The sequence below is a fragment of the Cervus elaphus genome, chromosome 10 (assembly GCF_910594005.1).
Source record: "Cervus elaphus chromosome 10, mCerEla1.1, whole genome shotgun sequence".
NCBI lineage: Eukaryota > Metazoa > Chordata > Mammalia > Artiodactyla > Cervidae > Cervus > Cervus elaphus.
In genome coordinates, this window is record NC_057824.1 from 23,302,946 (window position 1) to 23,322,207 (window position 19,262).

General features: G+C 45.4%; 1 protein-coding gene across 2 annotated transcripts in view; it reads right to left on the reverse strand.

Annotated features, from left to right (window-relative positions):
• The window catches only part of GRIN2A (glutamate ionotropic receptor NMDA type subunit 2A), a 431,280-nt gene that overhangs the window by 175,192 nt on the left and 236,826 nt on the right, over positions 1-19,262 (reverse strand). For both annotated transcript variants that reach the window (XM_043914296.1, XM_043914297.1), the window contains one exon: positions 11,463-12,055. In XM_043914296.1, the coding sequence (XP_043770231.1) occupies positions 11,463-12,055 (593 nt within the window). The remainder of the gene's footprint in view (positions 1-11,462; positions 12,056-19,262) is intronic.

The following is a 19,262-nucleotide window of genomic DNA, read 5'->3' on the forward strand; positions in this document are numbered from 1 at the left end:
TACTTTGGCCACCTGATGTGAAGAACTGACTCTTTGGAAAAGACCCTGATGCTGGGAAAGACTGAAGGCAGGAGAAGGGGATGGCAGAGGATGAGGTGGTTGGATGGCTTCACCAACTTGATTGACATGAGTTTGAGCAAGCTCTGGGAATTTGTGATGGACAGAGAAGCCTGGCATGCTACAGTCCATGGGGGTCACAAAGAGTTGGACACAACTGAGTGACTGAACTGGATCCTATTTGACCTCTCATGGACTGAGTCAGCAGTCCAGAATTAACTGGGTCAGTATATGGCATTTTGAAAATGGCTATTAAAGGTGGGCACAAGACCTAATGTGGTCACTAACAAGGAAGTCATCCAAAGTGCTTCTGACAGCAAACTTAAGGTCATGAGGGAGTCAGTTTGAGATCAAGGACTATACTCCTCAAAGAACAGTCAGGAGATCATAGGGGAAAGAACCATACTGCACCTGCAGTCCACCCGGTTGCTGGGATTCCAATCAAATAACTCAATCACATAACTAACTTTAGTTGATTATTACTTGTTGCAAAAACATCCTAACTCACACATAAGGATTAAAGACAGTGTATTTAAAGTGACTAGTCACACCTAAGGATTAAAGATAATGCATTTAAACTGATTGGCACATAGGAGGTACTAAATACATGGTAGGTTTTATCATTAGAGTATTTCAACATTTCAATTATATCTGATTTTAAAATACATATGCTTCCACCTTCCACCTTCCCTCGTCACCTTTAGTAACCGTAAGTTTGTTTTCTATGCCTGTGGGTCTATATTCATTTTGTATCACTTTTTTAGCTTCACATATGATATCATATGATATTTATCTTTCTCTGTCTCATTTATATCACTTAGTGTGATAATCTCTAGGTCCATCCATGTTGCCCCAGATTGAACAAAAAGGTCCTACAGCATAGCACAGGAAACTATATTCAATACCTTGTAATAGCCTATAATGGAAAGGAATCTGAAAGGAATATATATATATAACTGAATCACCCACTGTGCTATACACCAGAAATTAACACATCACAGTGAAAGTGAAAGTCACTCAGTCGTGTCCAACTCATTGCAACCCCATGTACTATACAGTCCATGGAATTCTCTAGGACAGAATAATGGAGTGGGTAGCCTTTCCCTTCTCCAGGGGATCTTTCCAACCCAGGAATCAAACCCAGGTCTCCCACCTTGCAGGTGGATTCTTTACCAGCTGAGCCACAGGGGAAGCCCCTAACACATCATAAATCAATTCTATTTCAATAAATATATATATGCCTCCTTAATGTAACTTAATGAAACTTGAAGTTCCCTTTTTCTCCCCCCTCAACACATAGCAATGTATTAATAAAACTGTTAAGAAATTCTTTTATTAATAGGAAAAGAAATGAGCTTGAGTCGCAGGAAAGCGGTCCTCCAACCGTGTAGAAAACTGAGTGATACATGTTTAGTCCTGTGTTTCGATAGAATTCAATAGAATTTAATCAGACGAAGCAAATCTTTAAGAACCGGCTACAGGGATTTGGCCAAGAGCACACCAGATCATGAGCAGATCAGTCAGTTCATTCAGCAAACTTTGGGGCCTGTGTGGAAATGTGGCTGGCCTCCCCGCCCACGCAGAACCTAGCGAGCATCACCAGGCTGACAGTGACTCCTTCATCCCTGGGATCCATGCCACACTCGCAGGCACCGGGAGTCTGCACGGGGGCTCAGTCACACCTGCAGGCAGGCAGCGTCCACACAGAGGCAATGGAAGGGGGAGGCAGAGGACAGGTGGAGAGGTCCGTTCTGGCTGTCTAGCTCCCACCTGGAAGGAGTGACAGGGCGGGCTTCTGCCCTACATGCCAGGAGGAGGTGCAGAGGCAGACACCCTTCCAGGAAAGAAAACAAAGAACAGCTTATAAATGGCCTGGCCCTCCACACTGCACCATATGCTCCTCCCTGGTGCTGGACAGGATTTTTAACTCGTTTTGTGTGGCATCGGATGTTTTCCAGATCATGTCAAGAATGAAACAAAAGCAGAGGTTTTTCCCAGCCCCTTCCTGAATGTGACCTCCTCACTGCTTCAGATCCAAAAGCTTGGCCCGCCATCTGTGTCATGGCTCTAGCCTAGTCAAGTACTGGGTTCCCTTTAACTTAAAGCATTTCCTGCTCTAATGATCTTCCTGGCAGTTCATTATGAGATAAATTTTACTTCTTCCATATATCGATTAAAACTATTGGTGCATGTGTGAGGGCTAAGCACTTCAGTTGTGTCCGACTCTTTGCAACCCCATAGCCCGCCAGGCTCCTCTGTCCATGGGATCCTCCAGGCAAGAACACTGGAGTGGGTTGCCATGCCCTCTTCCAGGGGATCTTCCCCATCCAGGGATCGAACTCGAGTCTCTTCTGTCTCCTGCATTGGCAGGTGAGTTCTTTACCACTAGCACCACCTGGGAAGCCAAAACTATTGGTATGATTATTTAACTCTCCTAGGCGGTGCTAAGCCCAGGTAGACTAGAAATGGTTGTAGACTGTGGATCTTTGGGAGGTCTGCAGCTCCTATTGCCATGTCTAAGTATTGGACATGACTGAATGACTGAACAACAAAAAAGCATATAGCAGATACTATACAGACACCCACCAGGCTCCACAGCAAAATCAAGGCTGGGAATAGAGAGTCTCCAAAGGGGGAAGGCAGCTGAAATTCACAGCCCAATTCGTTTTCTCCAGTGTTCTCCTTCCCCTCGGGGAATGATTTACCAATTAATGCTGGGACGTGGTCCCACCTCTGAGTCTTCACTCTCCCCTAGGTGATGTCACCCAATTCTGAGGCTTTAACTGCCATCAGGAGCTCAAAACCTCTGTGGTGTATTTTCAGCCTGAACTCAGACTCTTCTCTCCAATTGCCTACTTGAGATTGCCATCTGGATGTCTCCAAGGTATGTTCAATTGAATGTGTTTGAAATTAGATGCCATTCCTGGCTCACTCTCCCCCAACTTGTTTCTTCTCTAATTTTGTAAAAGGTACTGCCATCTACTTAGCGGTACAAGTGAAAAAATAATATTGTAGCTCTTCTATCACTTCATAGTCATCCATCACATTTTGTTAATTTTACTTCCAAAATAGGCATAACCCCACCCACTTGTCTCTGAACCCACAGGCTTACAGAGATTCACGTTACGGTCTCATAATTGGTCCCTCTGCTTACACATCAAGACCCCTTGCCCCCAACATACTCACTCTCTGTCATCAGGCACCAGAGTACTGAAGATGGGGCTATTCTTTGCATTATCTTTTCACAGAAGGAAGCTGCAGCAAATCATTAGTATATGTTACCAAATTAACAAGTTTCAAAATGAAACCTTCCCTAGTATTCAACCTTGGAGGAAAAAGATCAATATATATTTTTGTTGGCATGCTGGTTTCAGAATCTAAAAATTTGCATCTGATATAAGGCAAATTTGAACAATACTTATATTTTATGTGTGACCCCAAAACATTTCAAACCACCTTTCCCTCAGGGTAAAGTTATGGACGATTTCTGATCCTTTCAAGTTGCCAACATCAGGTTTCCACCATTTGTCGAGCTATTCATTGGATGCCAATTGGAAATGATTGACTTGCACTGCAGGGCTGGCATACGGCACTCTTGACTTCCAGCCAGAAAACAGAGAGGACCACGTTCCAGGAGAGATGCCACAAACAGAGATGATGCTGAGGAGAGGCTGTTGACTTTGCTCTCCGGCTGAATGCCCAGGGGGGCACAGCCACCTCTCGTGGGTCCATCAGGACACAAGAGGTGTTAGATCAAGCTGTGCATTTGGTCCCGGGGAAGGAGGAAAATTAACATCTATAGGGTGCCAACTCCATCCTAGGTGCTTAGCTAAATATATTACATGGATTTAAATGTTACCTTAATCCTCTGTGGTTGGAATCATCTCTGTATATACTCAGGGAAATGGAGGCTCAAAGATGTTAAGTAATTTGCCCAGGACAGCCTCCTCTGAGTCCAGGAAATGGTTTGAACAAAGCACTGTCCAAAACCACATTCCACAAAGTGGAATTATCCAATTATCCAATTATCCACTATCCAATTCCACATTCCACATACACAAAGTCATGTGTATGTGTGTGCTAAGTCGCTTCAGTCATGTCCTTCTCTTTGCTACCCCGTGGACTGTGGCCCATCAGGCTCCTCTTTCCATGGGATTCTCCAGGGAAGAATAGTGGAATGGGTTGCCAGGCCCTCCTTCAAGGGATCTTCCTGACCCAGGGATCGAATCTGTGTCTCTTATGTCTCCTGCACTGACAGGCAGGTTCTTTACTACTAGCGCCATCTGGGAAGCCCACAAAGTCATGTAGCCTTGTGGAATATGTTTTGGGTTCTCAATTTGGCACATGGTTGCTAGATTCTCTCACTGCATATCTCTTTGAGGCTCAGGCTTTTTCCCCATCCCTGAGTCCAGACTCCCAATCAGATTTACAGCACAGGCCCAGAGGATGGTCTGGTCTCCTGGGTGCCTGGTGTCACTGCCAGAAATGTTTGTTGAGCATACAGTGATCCCACAGATAAATATTTGCAGAGAGTTATCACATTCGCCCGGGGAAGTTATAACTCCGGTCAAGCTCAGAGAATTAACTGAGCAGGCTCCTTTACTGGCATTAAAAAAAGAAACCAACAGTGATAATTCTGATTATCAAATAAAAATATGCCAAGCAGGTTCAGCTCAGTCTCTTAATGGGTCATTAAACCAGCAGTTTTTCCTATGGTTATTTTAGAAAGGAAGGTTGAAAAAAGTATCAAAGGTAACTTGGATATGAATTAAACTCACTCTCACTTATATATCTTCCTTCCATTTCCCTTCCTGTCCGGGTGATAATTTACAATCTTGTTGCTTCTTAAAGCAGAAACTGGACTTCATAAATCAGGAAGTTAATGTAAAACACATAAGTGGTCAAGCCAGGTATCATTAATTAAAGCCAAATAACTTCCCTTCAATACTAATTCATAACTCATCCAAGAGAAGATTTTTTTTTTTTGCCTTGGTTTGGGCTTTAGATCTACCTGAGCGCTTCTATTTGACTTCCAGTGTAGTAACGTCTCCATGTCCTCCTCCCCTAACTGAAATGGGAGCCCTAGGACACAGAGGCATAACTCAATTGGCAAGAAATAAGATTGAAATATACCTCCATTTCTCTCTTTCCTGTCTGTGTACAGCATGCAGTATAATAAGCAAAAATTAAAGTAATAAAAATGATCATCATCGTCATAAGAAGAAGAAGACAACGACTTTACAGTTATTTGTGAAGTGCCACCTACACGCGGGGCTTCCCTGGTGGCTCAGTGGTAAAAGAATCTGCCTGCCAATGCAGGAGACACAGGTTCGATCCCCGGGTCGGGACGATCCCCTGGAGCAGGAAATGGCAACCCACTCTAGTATGCTTGCCTGGGAAATCCCATGGACAAAGGAGCCTGACGGGCTCCAGTCTATGGTGTCACAAAGGGTCAGACACGACTTAGCGATGGAACAACAACTACTACTATATGCCAGGCATAATGATCAGTGCCTTACATATATACTTTCACTTAATTCTACTACAATACAAAGAAATGACCCCCCCCAACACCTTGCACACACACAGAGGCTTTTTTTTTTTTAACCTGAATTCAGAGCACTTAGTAACTAATACTTGGTAAATATGTGGCTAATTTGAAACCAAGTTGGCAATTACCCTTCCCTTGAATTTTTTTCTCCTCCACACTACCCTTCTTCCCACTAGTGGTATTCTTCACAGCATTCCTCCCAAGGTAATCCTCTGGCAAGAGCACTCAGGTCTTAAAAACACCCACCTTCTCCCTTCTATGACCTCCTCCTCAATAAATGTAAAATGTGTCCCCTCCAAAGTGGATGAGGAAACACACAAGTGTGCACATATTCAATCAACAGTAGTAATCTTTTATCCCGGGAGGAAATGGCAAAGAGTCCATGGGGTCTACAGTCCATGGGGTCGCAAAGAGTGGGACACAAGTGAGCACACACACACACACACACACACACACACACATTTACAGATTGCTTTCCATATGCCAGGCTCTAGGTTAAGAAACAAAACTTTTCTTATCCCCATGTTACATCTGAGGGAGCAGACTTGGAGGAATTGAGTGACCTGCTCAGAGTCTCAGATCCAGGAGAGTTCAGATCAGAGATTCACACACAGGCAGCCTGCCTCCGGCGCCCACACTCTTAACTGTGATCTCGTGCTCCTTCCCGGGGCCCCACCCACTAGCAAACCCGAGCCCTTCTCGGGACAGGACAGGACAGAGCAGCCTAGGTTCTGTGCCAACGAAACAGGTAACGGTTTACCTTCACAGCTCCAGGAGTTGCCAGCGATGTGCTCTGGGCTTGGTGAAGGAACAGATGTTTAATAACTTTGCAGTAGCAAGGCACAGGTTACGTAACATGGCTGAGCTATTTCTGAACTTTGGAAAATGCTGACTGTTCTTTTCCAAGTGCCATCTCTAAAACCAGGAATATTAAACATCAGGAACATTTCCCCTTTTCCCCACTCTTTTTTTCCTGAAACCAGAACAGACGCAGGTCCACAGTGGGGTCATTAACCCAGCAAGCAGTCTTCTATACCTGGTCCAGCACTGTCAGCAGTGAACAACTGTACAGTATCCTCACTACCCAAACTCCATGCGTCAGACTCCCAGCAATGTCCATGAGGACCACCAGAGGACGTGCCTAATTAGACCCAAGATGTCGAACTCAACCTGTCAAAGCAGGACCCCCAGTCCCTCAGCACCTCACATGAAACCATCACGTGTGACTTTACCTGAACCTCTTCGGAAGCTAGTTTGCATCCTCCCCACTACAGAGTGGGAGTGATGAGAGCTATTTGTTTACAGTTGCTTTGCAAACTAAGACTTTTTCCTCTAGTTGAAAATGTAACCTTCAAAGCCCGAAGTGAGAACTCTTAACTCTGGAGTCATGGGCTTGCACTGAACAAGGATGAATCAGGATGCAGACACACGTGTTCTCTGCTGAAAGTGAGAGTGTTAGTCACTCAGCTGTGTCCGACTGTTTGCGGCCCCGCCAGGTTCCACTGTCCATGGAATTCTCCAGCCTTTCCCTTCTCCAGGGGATCTTCCCAACCCAAGGATCGAACCCAGGTCTCCTGAATTGCAGGTGAATTCTTTACTGTCTGAGCCACCAAGGAAGCCCGTGTTCTCTGTTACTGAGATTGAAGATTCCTTACTGTCAACAACCCAAATGTCCATCAAAGGGGGATGATTAACTAAAAAGCAACGAAGATGAATATGCTAGCATTCTATGTGTCCTCATAGACCATGCTTGAGCCATAAGGTGGAGATAAAGGAAATTCCAACATATCAGATACCACTTATTTATATATTAAAAAGAGCTATCCATTGGGTCTAAGGCTTCCCAGGTGGCGCTCGTGGTAAAGAATCCACTTGCCAGTGCAGGAGATGCAAGTTCAATCCCTGAGTCAGGAAGATCCCCTGGAGGAGAAGATGGAAACCCACTCCAGTATTCTTGTCTGAAAAATTCCATGGACAAGACGAGCCTGGCAGGCTCCCATCCAAGGGATCACAAAGAGTCAGACATGACTGAGCAACTGAGCGTGCACACACATTGGGTCTAAGGTCGTGCACATATCTACATCAACATTTCAGAACATGTGCACGGATTTGGTTACATGCCAAATTCACTGTGATGTTTTTCTGTTGTTCTCTCCCATGGTGAGAAAGGGAGAAAGGTATAAGCAGGACTTCTACCTGATCAGTAATGTTTTATTTCTCTCAAACACTTGAAACAAATATGACATGTTCACTTTGTTCTCTGGCTCCAGTGTGGGGGTGGGTGTTTCATCAGACTCTGCTTTTTGATACTATTCTCTCCTTTAAAAAAAAAAAAAAAAAGAGTCCTTGTTACCTAATGGGCTTGGTGGCTCAGATGGTGAAGAGTCTGCTTGCAATGGAGGAGACTCAGGTTCCATCCCTGGGTGGGGAAGGTGCCTTGGAGAAGGGAATGGCTACCCACTCTAGTATTCTTGCCTGGAGAATTCCATGGACAGAGGAGCCTGGCAGGCTACAGTCCATGGGGTTGCAAAGAGTTGGACACAACTGAGTGACTAACAGTTCCACTTTTACTTGTTACCTGAGTTTGTTTTTAGACAAATTTCTACACCTTCATTAGACTGTACATTCTTTAAGTTGTATGCTAATTCATGTGTGATTCTGGAGGCAAACACATGGTTCTCTGGATAGAAGGAGTGATGGATGGAAGACAGAGATATAGTGCCCTTAACCCCTTCCCTAAAAACCACCTTCTTGGGACTCTCTCCAGCTGCTAGTCCTTGCCTTGCCTAGCAAGGTCCCACTCTTTCTGGGATTGTTTTAAGAAATGCTGGGCTAGTCGGGAAGTGTGGCGATGACCCCAGACACTTGCCTGAGCACCACCCATGAACTGAACCCTCTGGCGCTCTTCCAGTGAGAGATGTTCTATTAAACACCAGGCTGTGGATGATGGCTCACTACACTTAATGCATTCCTTCTCTGGGGCTGAAATACCACCTACAACATTGCTGCATTCAAAGCATGACTCCTGGAAATACCAGGCCAGCATTTCAGAGCAGTCGGACTTTTTTTTTAAGGAATGGAATTCAGGGTGGTCACTGGAGAGAGATTTGACTATCTTGCCAATTATCCTTCTCAAATTCCTTTTCCTGTATATGTTATATTTCAATTGCCCTACAATTGAGTTATGTTTCCATCAGAATCATACAAATATTCCAGCTGCAGGGCACTTAATGATGGAAAGTAAGAATTCATTAGCACAGTCCTTGTCTTGGGCTGGCAGCAATCCTGACTCTGTAACATGCTCCCATGATTCACGCCAATTTATCTGAGTTCCTTCCTGATACTTGGGCAATTATTTAAAATGCTGAAAGTAGCAATGCAGAAACAAGATCGTTAAAGAGGGAAAGAGGAGAGGGGAGGGGAAAACTTCAAAGGGCCATGATTTCTTAACCCAAGAGTTCACTTTTCAGGTAAATGTCAATTTCAGGTAAAATCTTTAAACCATTACACACACACACAAACACACATACACATATTTAGCCCCAGACCAGAAATGATCTCTGAACTGTAGCAGATTTAAAGTCCTAAAACCTTCCAGAGACATTTTAGTGTTACTCTTTCTGTTGAGCCTGACTCTTTTCAATCCCATGGACTGTAGCCTGCCAGGGTCTTTGGTCCATGGAATTCTCTAGGCAAGAATACTGGAGTGGGTAGCCATTTCCTTCTCCAAGGAATCTTCCAGACCCAGGGATTGAATCTGGATCTCCCATACTGCAGGCAGATTCTTTACCATCTGAACCATCACGGAAGCCTGAGACATTTTAGAGAGATGTGTTATTCTTCGGGTAATAAACTCACCGGGCCTGTGCACTGAAATTTCTGATGACCAAAACAATTTCACCACACACTCTGACAGTCATTAAGCAATTGCCAAGTGCTCAGCACTTGTGCTAAGCAGCATTTTTCAGGCATCACCTCATGTAATACTCATGACATCTTCTAGAACACTGGTTCTCCAGATCAACAACATCAACATCACCAGGAACTTACTAGAACTGCAAATTCTTGGCACCTAGTCCAGAGCTACTGAATTAGACACTCTGAGCATGGGGCCCTCAATAGGGCTATCCCATGCTTTATTTATCCAATCTTCATAATAATAGAAATGTACGTTGTGTCAGACTTTTTCCATCAGAAACTAGACACTCTGAGAGAGTCTTGTTTTAACAAGCCTGCCCAGTGACTCTGATGCACGTTGAAGTGTGAGAATCACCACCTAGAAAGTACTGTTATTATTACCACTTTGCAATGCACAATGGAGGCCCAGAAAGGTAAAATGACCGTCTGAGTTACATGGAAAGTGGATGCGACAAGATTCGAAAGCCAGCAAGTCTAACTCCATAGCCCAGTCCCTTCATCACGGTGCTACCCTGCTCATTATCTAAGAAATGAGCATGGATTAAATCAGTCAACATCAGGCAAAAACAAGCACAATGAGCGTAGGAGTGATCCTTCCAAATCTCAACAGCTGAGCCACGACGACGGCCTGTAAAGACAAACAATGCTTCTCAGAAACATAAAATTTAACTTAAATGTCCACGAAGATGGGAGTAGTTAACTAAATTATGACACAGCCACATGATGGAATACAATGCAGCTTTAAAAGTGATGTTTCCCAAGATTTCCAGCAACCTACAAAGATACTTGGGACGTATGAAGGGAAGAAACTCACATACAGACTCCAAGACCAGGAGCGCCAGTGTGGGCACTTTCCCCAAAGTGTAACATGCTGGTGAGGATGTGGGAAGTTGAGTTGATTTCACACGCTGCCAGAGTGAACATAAGTTATACAGTTACCTTGTGGGACAATTTAACAACAGACACTTAAAATTTAAAATGCACATGTTCCTTGACCCCAAAAGTCTACTTCTTAGAAACAACTCTAGAAAGATACTTGTACATGTGTATGAAGAGTCAGGTCAGGGTGATCATCACTGAAGTTTAGTTTCTAATGGAAAAAGTCTGAAACAACATACATTTCTATTGTTATGAAGACTGGATAAATAAACCATGGGATAGCCCTATCGAAGAACGCAGTATGTAGGTTACAAGAAATGTAAGTATTTCTATATCTATATATTTACATATACACATGCAGACCCATATATGTCTGTTCACATGCATCTGCACACGTATGAATTCATATGTATGGATACATACATCTGGGCTTCCCTGATGGCTCAGATGGTAAAGCATCTGCCTGCAATGCAGGAGACCCGGGTTCAAGCCCCGGGTAGGGGCGATCCCCTGGAGAAGGGAATGGCTTACCCACTCCAGTATGCTTGCCTGGAGAATTTCATGGACAGAGGAGCCTGTGCAGTCCATGGGGTCACAAACAGTCAGACACAAAGAGTGACTGTTAGTCACTCAGTCAATACATACATCTATATATATTTACACATTTATGTACATGTGTGTATATATATACTGACACACACATATATAAACATACATATACATACATACTTAAGATATAACTATAGAGAGAAAGTGGATAGATAGATAGGTAGGTATATAGATCTCAAGTGTAGGTTTCCAAGGTATATTGTTGAGTAAAAAAAGTAAGTTGCAGAAAACCAAGGAAGGATGATGCTACTTAAAAACAAAAGGACATGAGAAGAGAGGAAGAGGGGAGAGAACGAAACAAGCCAACAAATCCCACAGGCGGACACACAGCGTTCTCTATTCTCAGTGCACATTTTCAGCAGTGAGCGTGTATGACTTAGTACTGAAACAAACAACCACGACAGAACGCTGGCCCCACTTTGGGGGACAAGCAAAGGGCCCTTCTTACTGGTGCAGCGTGTGCAGGGGGGCCTCCAGCTTCTCCGTCTGCCCGTAGCAGCTGGCCTTGGCCTCGGGGATGTAGGAGAACTTGTCCAACATGGAAGACGCGGCCGTGGTCAGGATGCCCAGCCCGTCTCGCACCCTCGCCTCCAGGCTGTAGTCCCAGTCGTCGTAGGAGACAGAAATGAGCCCCGATGGAAACTCTTTGGGGATGAGCTCTGTGTTCCCGGAGACCAAGCTGGGGACGATCCAGAAGAAATCGTACCCGGTGAGGCCGAGGGAGCGGGCCTCGCTCAGGATGAGAACTGCCTCATCTTTGGAACAGTAGAGCAAGATGACGGAAGAGTGGATCTTCTTCAGCTGGACTTGCGTCTTTGCGTCCTCAAAGGATGTGTCCAGCGTGATCACGTTCTGCATGTCCCAGCCCACAAAGCTGTTGTCCACTGTGGTCTTGATGAAGCTGATGAAGTCCCTGTATCCAGGGAAGATGGTGGTCACCAGAGAGAAGACATGCCAGTCATAATCCTGCATGATCTTCAGCATGACCGTGGCTTGCTGCTGGATGGACGCTCCAAATTGGAAGAAGGTAGACGTCGGATCCTGCCAAGGGGTGAAAAGAAAGCAAAACAGCAGATGAGGCAGAAGGCAGCTTACATATGACCATCTGTCTTCGTAGCTCCTTCCTAGAAGTGACAGGAAATAAATCCGTTGCCTGTTCATTCGCAAACATTCCTGAGCACCTACTGTAGGCCAAGCTCTGGAATAGATACCGGAAATGCAGAGATGAAGGAGGTCCCTGAACTTGGAGCCCAGAGCCTGTAACAGTGAAGGACATCTGTTAATTTGCCAGCTTCATTTTCTACCAGTTCATCATACCACCAACCCTTTGGGTCCCCCAGGGACCCAAACACTATCTGACCCCCAGACTCAGGACTGGAAAGTGAAGCCGGTAGGATTAAAACAACCTCAGGAGATGGGGGAGGTTTGTGATGACCTGGAGTCTGTCATGTCTGGAGCCAATTACTCTAGACCTGCTGATTATGTAAGCCACACTTAAACTAATCTGAGCAAGGTTTCGGTCACTTGAACTTTAGATTCCTGTGAAATATGGACTGTGATAAACACCAGGTGAACATCTATCTGTTCAGTCAAAAAATATTTGCTGATCACCTAATTACATGGCAACAGCATGTTAGCGCTTGTGGAAATGAGGGTCTATAAGACAGACACATATGGTCTCTGCCTTCATAGACGTGGAAGAAAAGTGAAGAAGAGTAACTTCTGATTGCTAAGAGAGGCATAAGGAGATGCTGAAGTTTCAAAAGAGGGACAGTGGACAGTGTAGTCAGAGGAGCCCTGGGGATACATCTTGACTGTTTCAGGAGCTGGAGGTAAATGGGTGATGGCCTGTGATATAGGGGGATGAGATGATGTTGAAGAGCTTGGCAGAAACCCTATCACATACAGCCTCAGGAGCCATGTTAGATCTTATTCTGAGCATAACGGTGAGTGCCTGAATGTTTACCCTGGAAAGTGACATGGTTACTTGTGTTGGGTTAAAGGGTCCCTCATAGTCCTAACATCTCCCCAAGTCATAACCCTGATCGTGACAGCAAATATCCGTTTAGAAAAAGAACAGGTGATGCACACAGTCGTGCCATTTCCAAACCCTTAACTCATCAGATTTCTGTGAAGATCCTGTGAGGTTGGTACTGTGATTGGAAGGACTGATGTTGAAACTCCAATACTCTGGCTATCTGATTTGAAAAGCCAACTCACTGGAAAAGACTCTGATGCTGGGAAAGATTGAGGGCAAGAGGAGAAGAGGGCGACAGAGGATGAGATGGTTGGATGGCATCACCAACTCAATGGACATGAGTTTGTGCAAACTCTGAGAGATGGTGAAAGGCAGGGAAGTCTGGCATGCTGCAGTCCATGGGGTTGCAAAGAGTTGGACACGACTAAGCTACTGAACAAGAACTGTTGGCAGTGGCAAATGAGCCTCAGGATAGTCCATGGCGAGTCAGCATCCAAACTCAGATTTTGGTTCAACTTTCTGCCCTTCTCCCAAAATACCACCACTGGGGTCACTGAAGATGTGCATAAAGTAGGCACTTAAACCATGTCATGGACCCACTGGCATGGTGTGAAAATGAGGACTAAACAGACAGTATCAATCTGTAATATAGCAAAACAGGATTTGACAATTGTTGAGATGTATTTTTTTTCTGGGAACTGAAAGAATTTTCAAAGGGTCCTTATCATATTGCAGCCATGCTTGCATTTTGCATTCTGTATTTACCATGTATGTTTAATACATCCTCAATTGTATGAATATGGCAATTCCATTTCATGCATGTGTGCATGTGTGTGTCTGTGAGTAAATGATTCCACTCATGTCTTTCAGAGCAATACTTTGTAGCTGTGCATGTCAAGTCTTTCAACAAGTCTGCATAATCTTCCCTGAGGATGCTCACTGAACAGAAAATTTTATCCAAAAAGGCTAAAAGCTACAGTTCTTAGAAATATCCCCCTTTTCCTAAAGTGCATGGTGTTTGGGGGGATAAATTGAGTGCAGCGTGGCCTGAAGGCAGAGAGAAAAAAACAGAAATAAATGCCTTCTGGGTCCCTTTCAACATTACAGTTCTACGAATTTTACCTAATTAAATCAATTAAATTGGGTAACAGATTTAAAGACTTTGGATAATTATCTTTTTCCCTACAGTAGCTGTTGGAGAAATCCAATATTCTTGGATTGACTAATCACTTTAAATCATGCCTCAACAAGGTTGCGAACTGCTTAGGGGCAGAGATTGCTGTCCTCATCTGTGTCCCCAAAACCTGGCAGAAGCCTTGGCACATGACCCATCAGTAAATGGAGAGTGAGGGAGTGCATGAGGGGACAGATGTGTGAATGAAGCCTAAGAGAAATGTCCTTGATTTAAACACAATGTGAAAGGGGAGAATTCAGTATCCAAGCCTGCATTTTGTGTGACTCTCGAACATCATGTCCAAAAATTAGAAGTTTTCCACATCCTCATCCCACTATTCTGAGGAACCACTCCACGATCCAATGCCCAAAATATACCAGTGTATCCTTTATTGATAAAGAGGGCTTCCCTGGTGGCTCCGTGGTAAAGAATTCGCCTGCCAACTAGGAGGTGTGGGTTCAGTCCCCGGGTCGGGAGGATCTCCTGGAGAAGGAAATGGAAACTCACTCCAGTAATCTTGCCTGGGAAATTCCATGGTCGGAGGAGCCTGGTGGGCTACAGTCCATGGGGCCACAGAGAGTTGGACGTGTGGGATCTCAGTTCCCTGACCGAGGACTGAACACGTGTCCCTGCACTGCAGGTGGATTCCCAACCGCTGGACCATCAGAGGAGTCCTGGTCATTCACTCCTGACTTGAGCATCTCAACAATCTGCTTTGCTCATGGCTGCCTGATTGAAATTCCTCAAACACAGCTGTAACATACACCTCTCCTCTCCTCTGTAGTCATCGGTGGCTCCCGCAGACCTATCACATTCAATTTATTCTCTGTACTCTACCCCTTCACACACACCAGTCAAACTTTATAGTTGAAATAGCACGGGCTCTGGGGTCTATCAGACCTGAACTCAAGTCCTGGCCCAGCATTAACTGCCACGTGCCTAGTCATCAGTTGCGATCCTTTGGACTGTAGCCCACTAGGCTCCTCTGTCCACGACATTTTCCAGGCAAGAATACTGGAGTGGGTTGGCATTTCCTTCTCCAGGGGATCTTCCAGACCCAGGGATCGAACCCACATCTCCTGCACTGGCAGATGGATTCTTTACCCGCTGAGCCATCGGGGAAGCCCAACTAGCCATGTGACCGTGGGGGACTACCTAAACTTTCTGGATCTGAGTTTCTTTGCCTATGAAATGGTAATTGTGAGCACCATCCCACAGGGCTGCTATGAGGATAAGGTGAACTAGCAGGAGTAAAAGGCTAATTGAATCCACGTCTGATTCCCACAGTTTAGGGACTCCCCTCCTCATCCTCTCATCTCCCAGTGGTCCCCAACCTTTTTGGCACCAGGGATCAGTTTTGCAGAAGACAATTTTCCCATGGACCAAGGACAGTGGGCATGGTTTGGGGATGATTCAAGTGCAGTACATTTATTGTGCACCTTATCTCTATTATTATTACATCAGCTCCACCTCAGATCATCAGGCATTTAGAGTCCAGACTGGGGACCCCTGCTCTAGATAGACCACATGGACACTGGCAGAAACCTAAGTGGGTCAGATCCTTATTCTATGTAAAAATGGTATCTCCAGGCCTACTGACATGCTAGTTTTTTTGCATTCCCTCCTCCCTCCAAAACCAGTTCATCCAGTCCATTCATCCTGAGCCCAAGGGGCTGCTGCATGAAGAGAGGGAAATGATGAATCATGCTTTGGAGAGAAACTGTGGCTAATTCCTTTATGGACCTCAGGCAGTCCATGATGGACCCTGCACCACTTTCATTTTGATTGGCATCTGAAACTTAAACTTCCAAAACCATGGCGGACCAAAGGCAATGCATACCCCTCGGAGGGATGAAGCAAGAAGTTATTTGTAAAAGGAGACACAGATGTAAAGAACAAACTTTCAGACTCAGTGGGAGAAGCAGAGGGTGGGATGATTTGAGAGCATAGCATTGAAACGTCTACATGACCAGATGTAAAATAGATAACCAGTGTGAGTTTGACGTATGACGCAGGGCACCCAAAGCTGGGGCTCTGTGACAACCTGGGGGGATGGGGTGGGGAGGGAGGTGGGGGGTTCCCGAGGGAGAGAGGATATGTGTGTACCTGTGACCAATTCATACTGATGTATGGCAAAAACCAGCACAATATTGTAAAGTAATTATTCTCCAATTAAATTAAATAAAATTTTTTAAAAGCATAATTGCACAGTGAGGCACAGAGAAGGCTTGTGTTTAGCTTTGGGATTTTCAAAGGTGGGTCTATGGATGGGCAGGAGGTGATGGGGGAGTCTGGCCACACACCTGGGTGCCAAATGGTCCTTTGTTTCAAGGCCCCACACGTTCTTTCCAATTCCTACCTGGACAGCAGAGGCTGACCCTCCTGCACATACCTCCTCCCACCATCACTCAGCCTGACCCTTTCGGGCCCCACAGATCAGTCTGACCAACCCTGGCACCGGCTTCCTCGGCAGCATGCCGCCGGGGGAGAGGAACAGATTTCAGACACCCACTTCGGTTCTGGAGCAAAAGCGGTTCCCTCCCCAAGCTCATGGCTCCACAGAAGCAGAACAAACCGTTTCAAAGGCAGGCTCGAGGGGCAGGGGCGTGTGGGGTTCTGGGTGTATGCTTTCCACTCCATGCTCCAGTCCTGCCACGACTGCCATTCTAGAATGCTCCAGACCTCGCTGAGCTCCTGGGGTGAGACCTGACTCCACGGGGATCAAGGTCTGATGTTTAATAGAGTCTAAAACCAACTCTCACCACACCCATTATCTCTTTGATTCTAACTATCCAAGAGATGAGGTGCGGCCAGTGGTTATAACCCTCATGGATGGCATTTCTCATAAAGACGCAGGAAGAAGGTTAGATGATTTCCCTAAAATCTACATGACCCCACGCTGACAATAGCTCACTTACTGCAAGATGTCATCCAGTGTTTCTTTGCACACATCAGTGGCTTTCACTGCTGGCTGCACAAGAGAATCACTAGGAGAGTCATAAAAAAATAAAATACCAGTGCTGAGGCTTCGTGCCAGTCCAACTGAAACTGAATTTCTGTGACCTGAGTATATGAACGCCAAAGCTGATATATTTGCTTTTCCTCTATCTTCTCTCAGCAGCAGGGTAAACACTGCTCACATTAGTATCTTCAAAGCCTAGCGCCATGTATGACACACAGTAGGGGCCCAGTAAATATTTGGTGAGAAAAATAACTGAGCAGGAAACTCATCCCCAGGAAGCAAGAGAGAACTGGCTGCTAGTGTTAACCCTGAACCCATTTCCATGGCTTATTCTTCTCTGCCTGCCATGTGGGCACCAAAAACATAAAAGCATAATCTTGCAAAGGACCCAACAGAGAGCTTGAAAGACTCCTTGGGAATTTGCTTTCCGCCTGGCTAAGCCCTGATGTACTTTCTGCTCCTCTTGTTGTGTATCAACTGAGCTAGTAAGCATATTTTATTTCATTTTTCATGGATGAGAGGGAAAGTAGAAATGTCAAGCTTGAGGAGCATGAGGATTCAGATGGACAGAATGCTCACATACATGTAAGCTGGATCTGTTTCACTAGAGGATCTCTGTTCCTCTCATCATCTGGCCGCTACCTCCTCCATCATCATCATCAACATCACCACCATCACCACCTTCTTCAGCATCACCATCCATCCATCCTCATCTTCGTCACCACCATCATCACGGTCATCACCACAACCAATATTTATTCTGTATGCAGTTGTTGTTGTGTAGTCACTAAGTTGTGTCTGACTCTTTTGCAACCCCACGGACCAGCCCGCCAGGCTCCTCTGTCCATGGGATTCTCCAGGCAAGAATACTGGAGTGGGTTGCCATTTCCTTCTCCAGGGGATCTTCTAAACCCAGGGATCGAACCTGTGTCTCCTGCATTGGCAGGCAGGTTCTTTCAGCGGGTTCTTCCCACTGAGCCACCTGGAAAGCCCCTCTATATATAGTGCAATGTGACACATAGTAGGAAGTATTATTTCTACAGGTTAAAAACACTGGATCAGAGAATGTAACTTGCCCAAACCCACATAGCCAGTACATGGCAAAGACAGGATTCAAGACTAGGTGATCCAAATCCAAAATCTGGTTGCTTAGCTACTGGGAAACACTGATTCCAGGTATGCAGAATAGAAAAAGGTGTGTGTGTGTGTGTGTGTGTGTGTGTGGTGAATACCACCACTAATCTTTCTTAAGGCACCCAACTGGAAAAAGAAAATTTCTCAGAAATGGGCAACCAGTAGCAATGACCTCACATCAGGTGCCAATCAGGGTATGTGTGAGACCGGAACTGAGTGGGAAAGTCACACCCAGGGGCCGTTTCCCCAAAGCAAACCAGCTCCGTCACCCACAAACACAATATTCCACTCCAAGTGGCCTCCACCCATTGGGCCATTCTATGATCTACGTTCTGTCCCTCACTTGGCTCCCCTCAGAAGACATGGACAGGTTGTTCCCTCATTTATGGCTGTAGTTCACCACTTCTCAAGCCAAGCCACATCCATATTATCTTTATCACCCAACGGGTTTATTTCATTTTATTTTCCCTGTCGCACCTGCTCACGTTCAGACCCTTGGCAGTTCTCTCTGTAACTATATAAAGGAGCCTCTTGTCTAGAGTGCCTACCGTGATCTCCCCCTTCCCCTGCCCACCCTCCACACTGCTGCTGGAGCTGTCTTTCTAAAGTCCAAGCTGGACCACAAGGCCCTCATCTTTACATTTTTCAGCAGCTCCAACAGCCTTCAGCATAAAGTGGAGACACACACCAACCCCATCACAGTCTGGACTCAAGTGTTTGGGACTCAGGATCTCCATCAGTACCTGTGAGAGGTCAGGGACTCCATGAACACGTGATAAGTTGAATTACTGAGAGAGCTAACTAAGCCAAGTAATGAGTGTTTGTAAAGAAACCCAAAGGAAGTCTTCATACATTCCCCTGTCCATCATGTCCCCAAAACACACCAGCCCCATCTCCCACAGACACGGACTTCCACTCCAAGCAACCTCAGTGGACCATTTTATGATTTGTGCTCTATCTTCCATTTTGCTTTTGTCAGGAGCCGGTCCACCAGCATTTG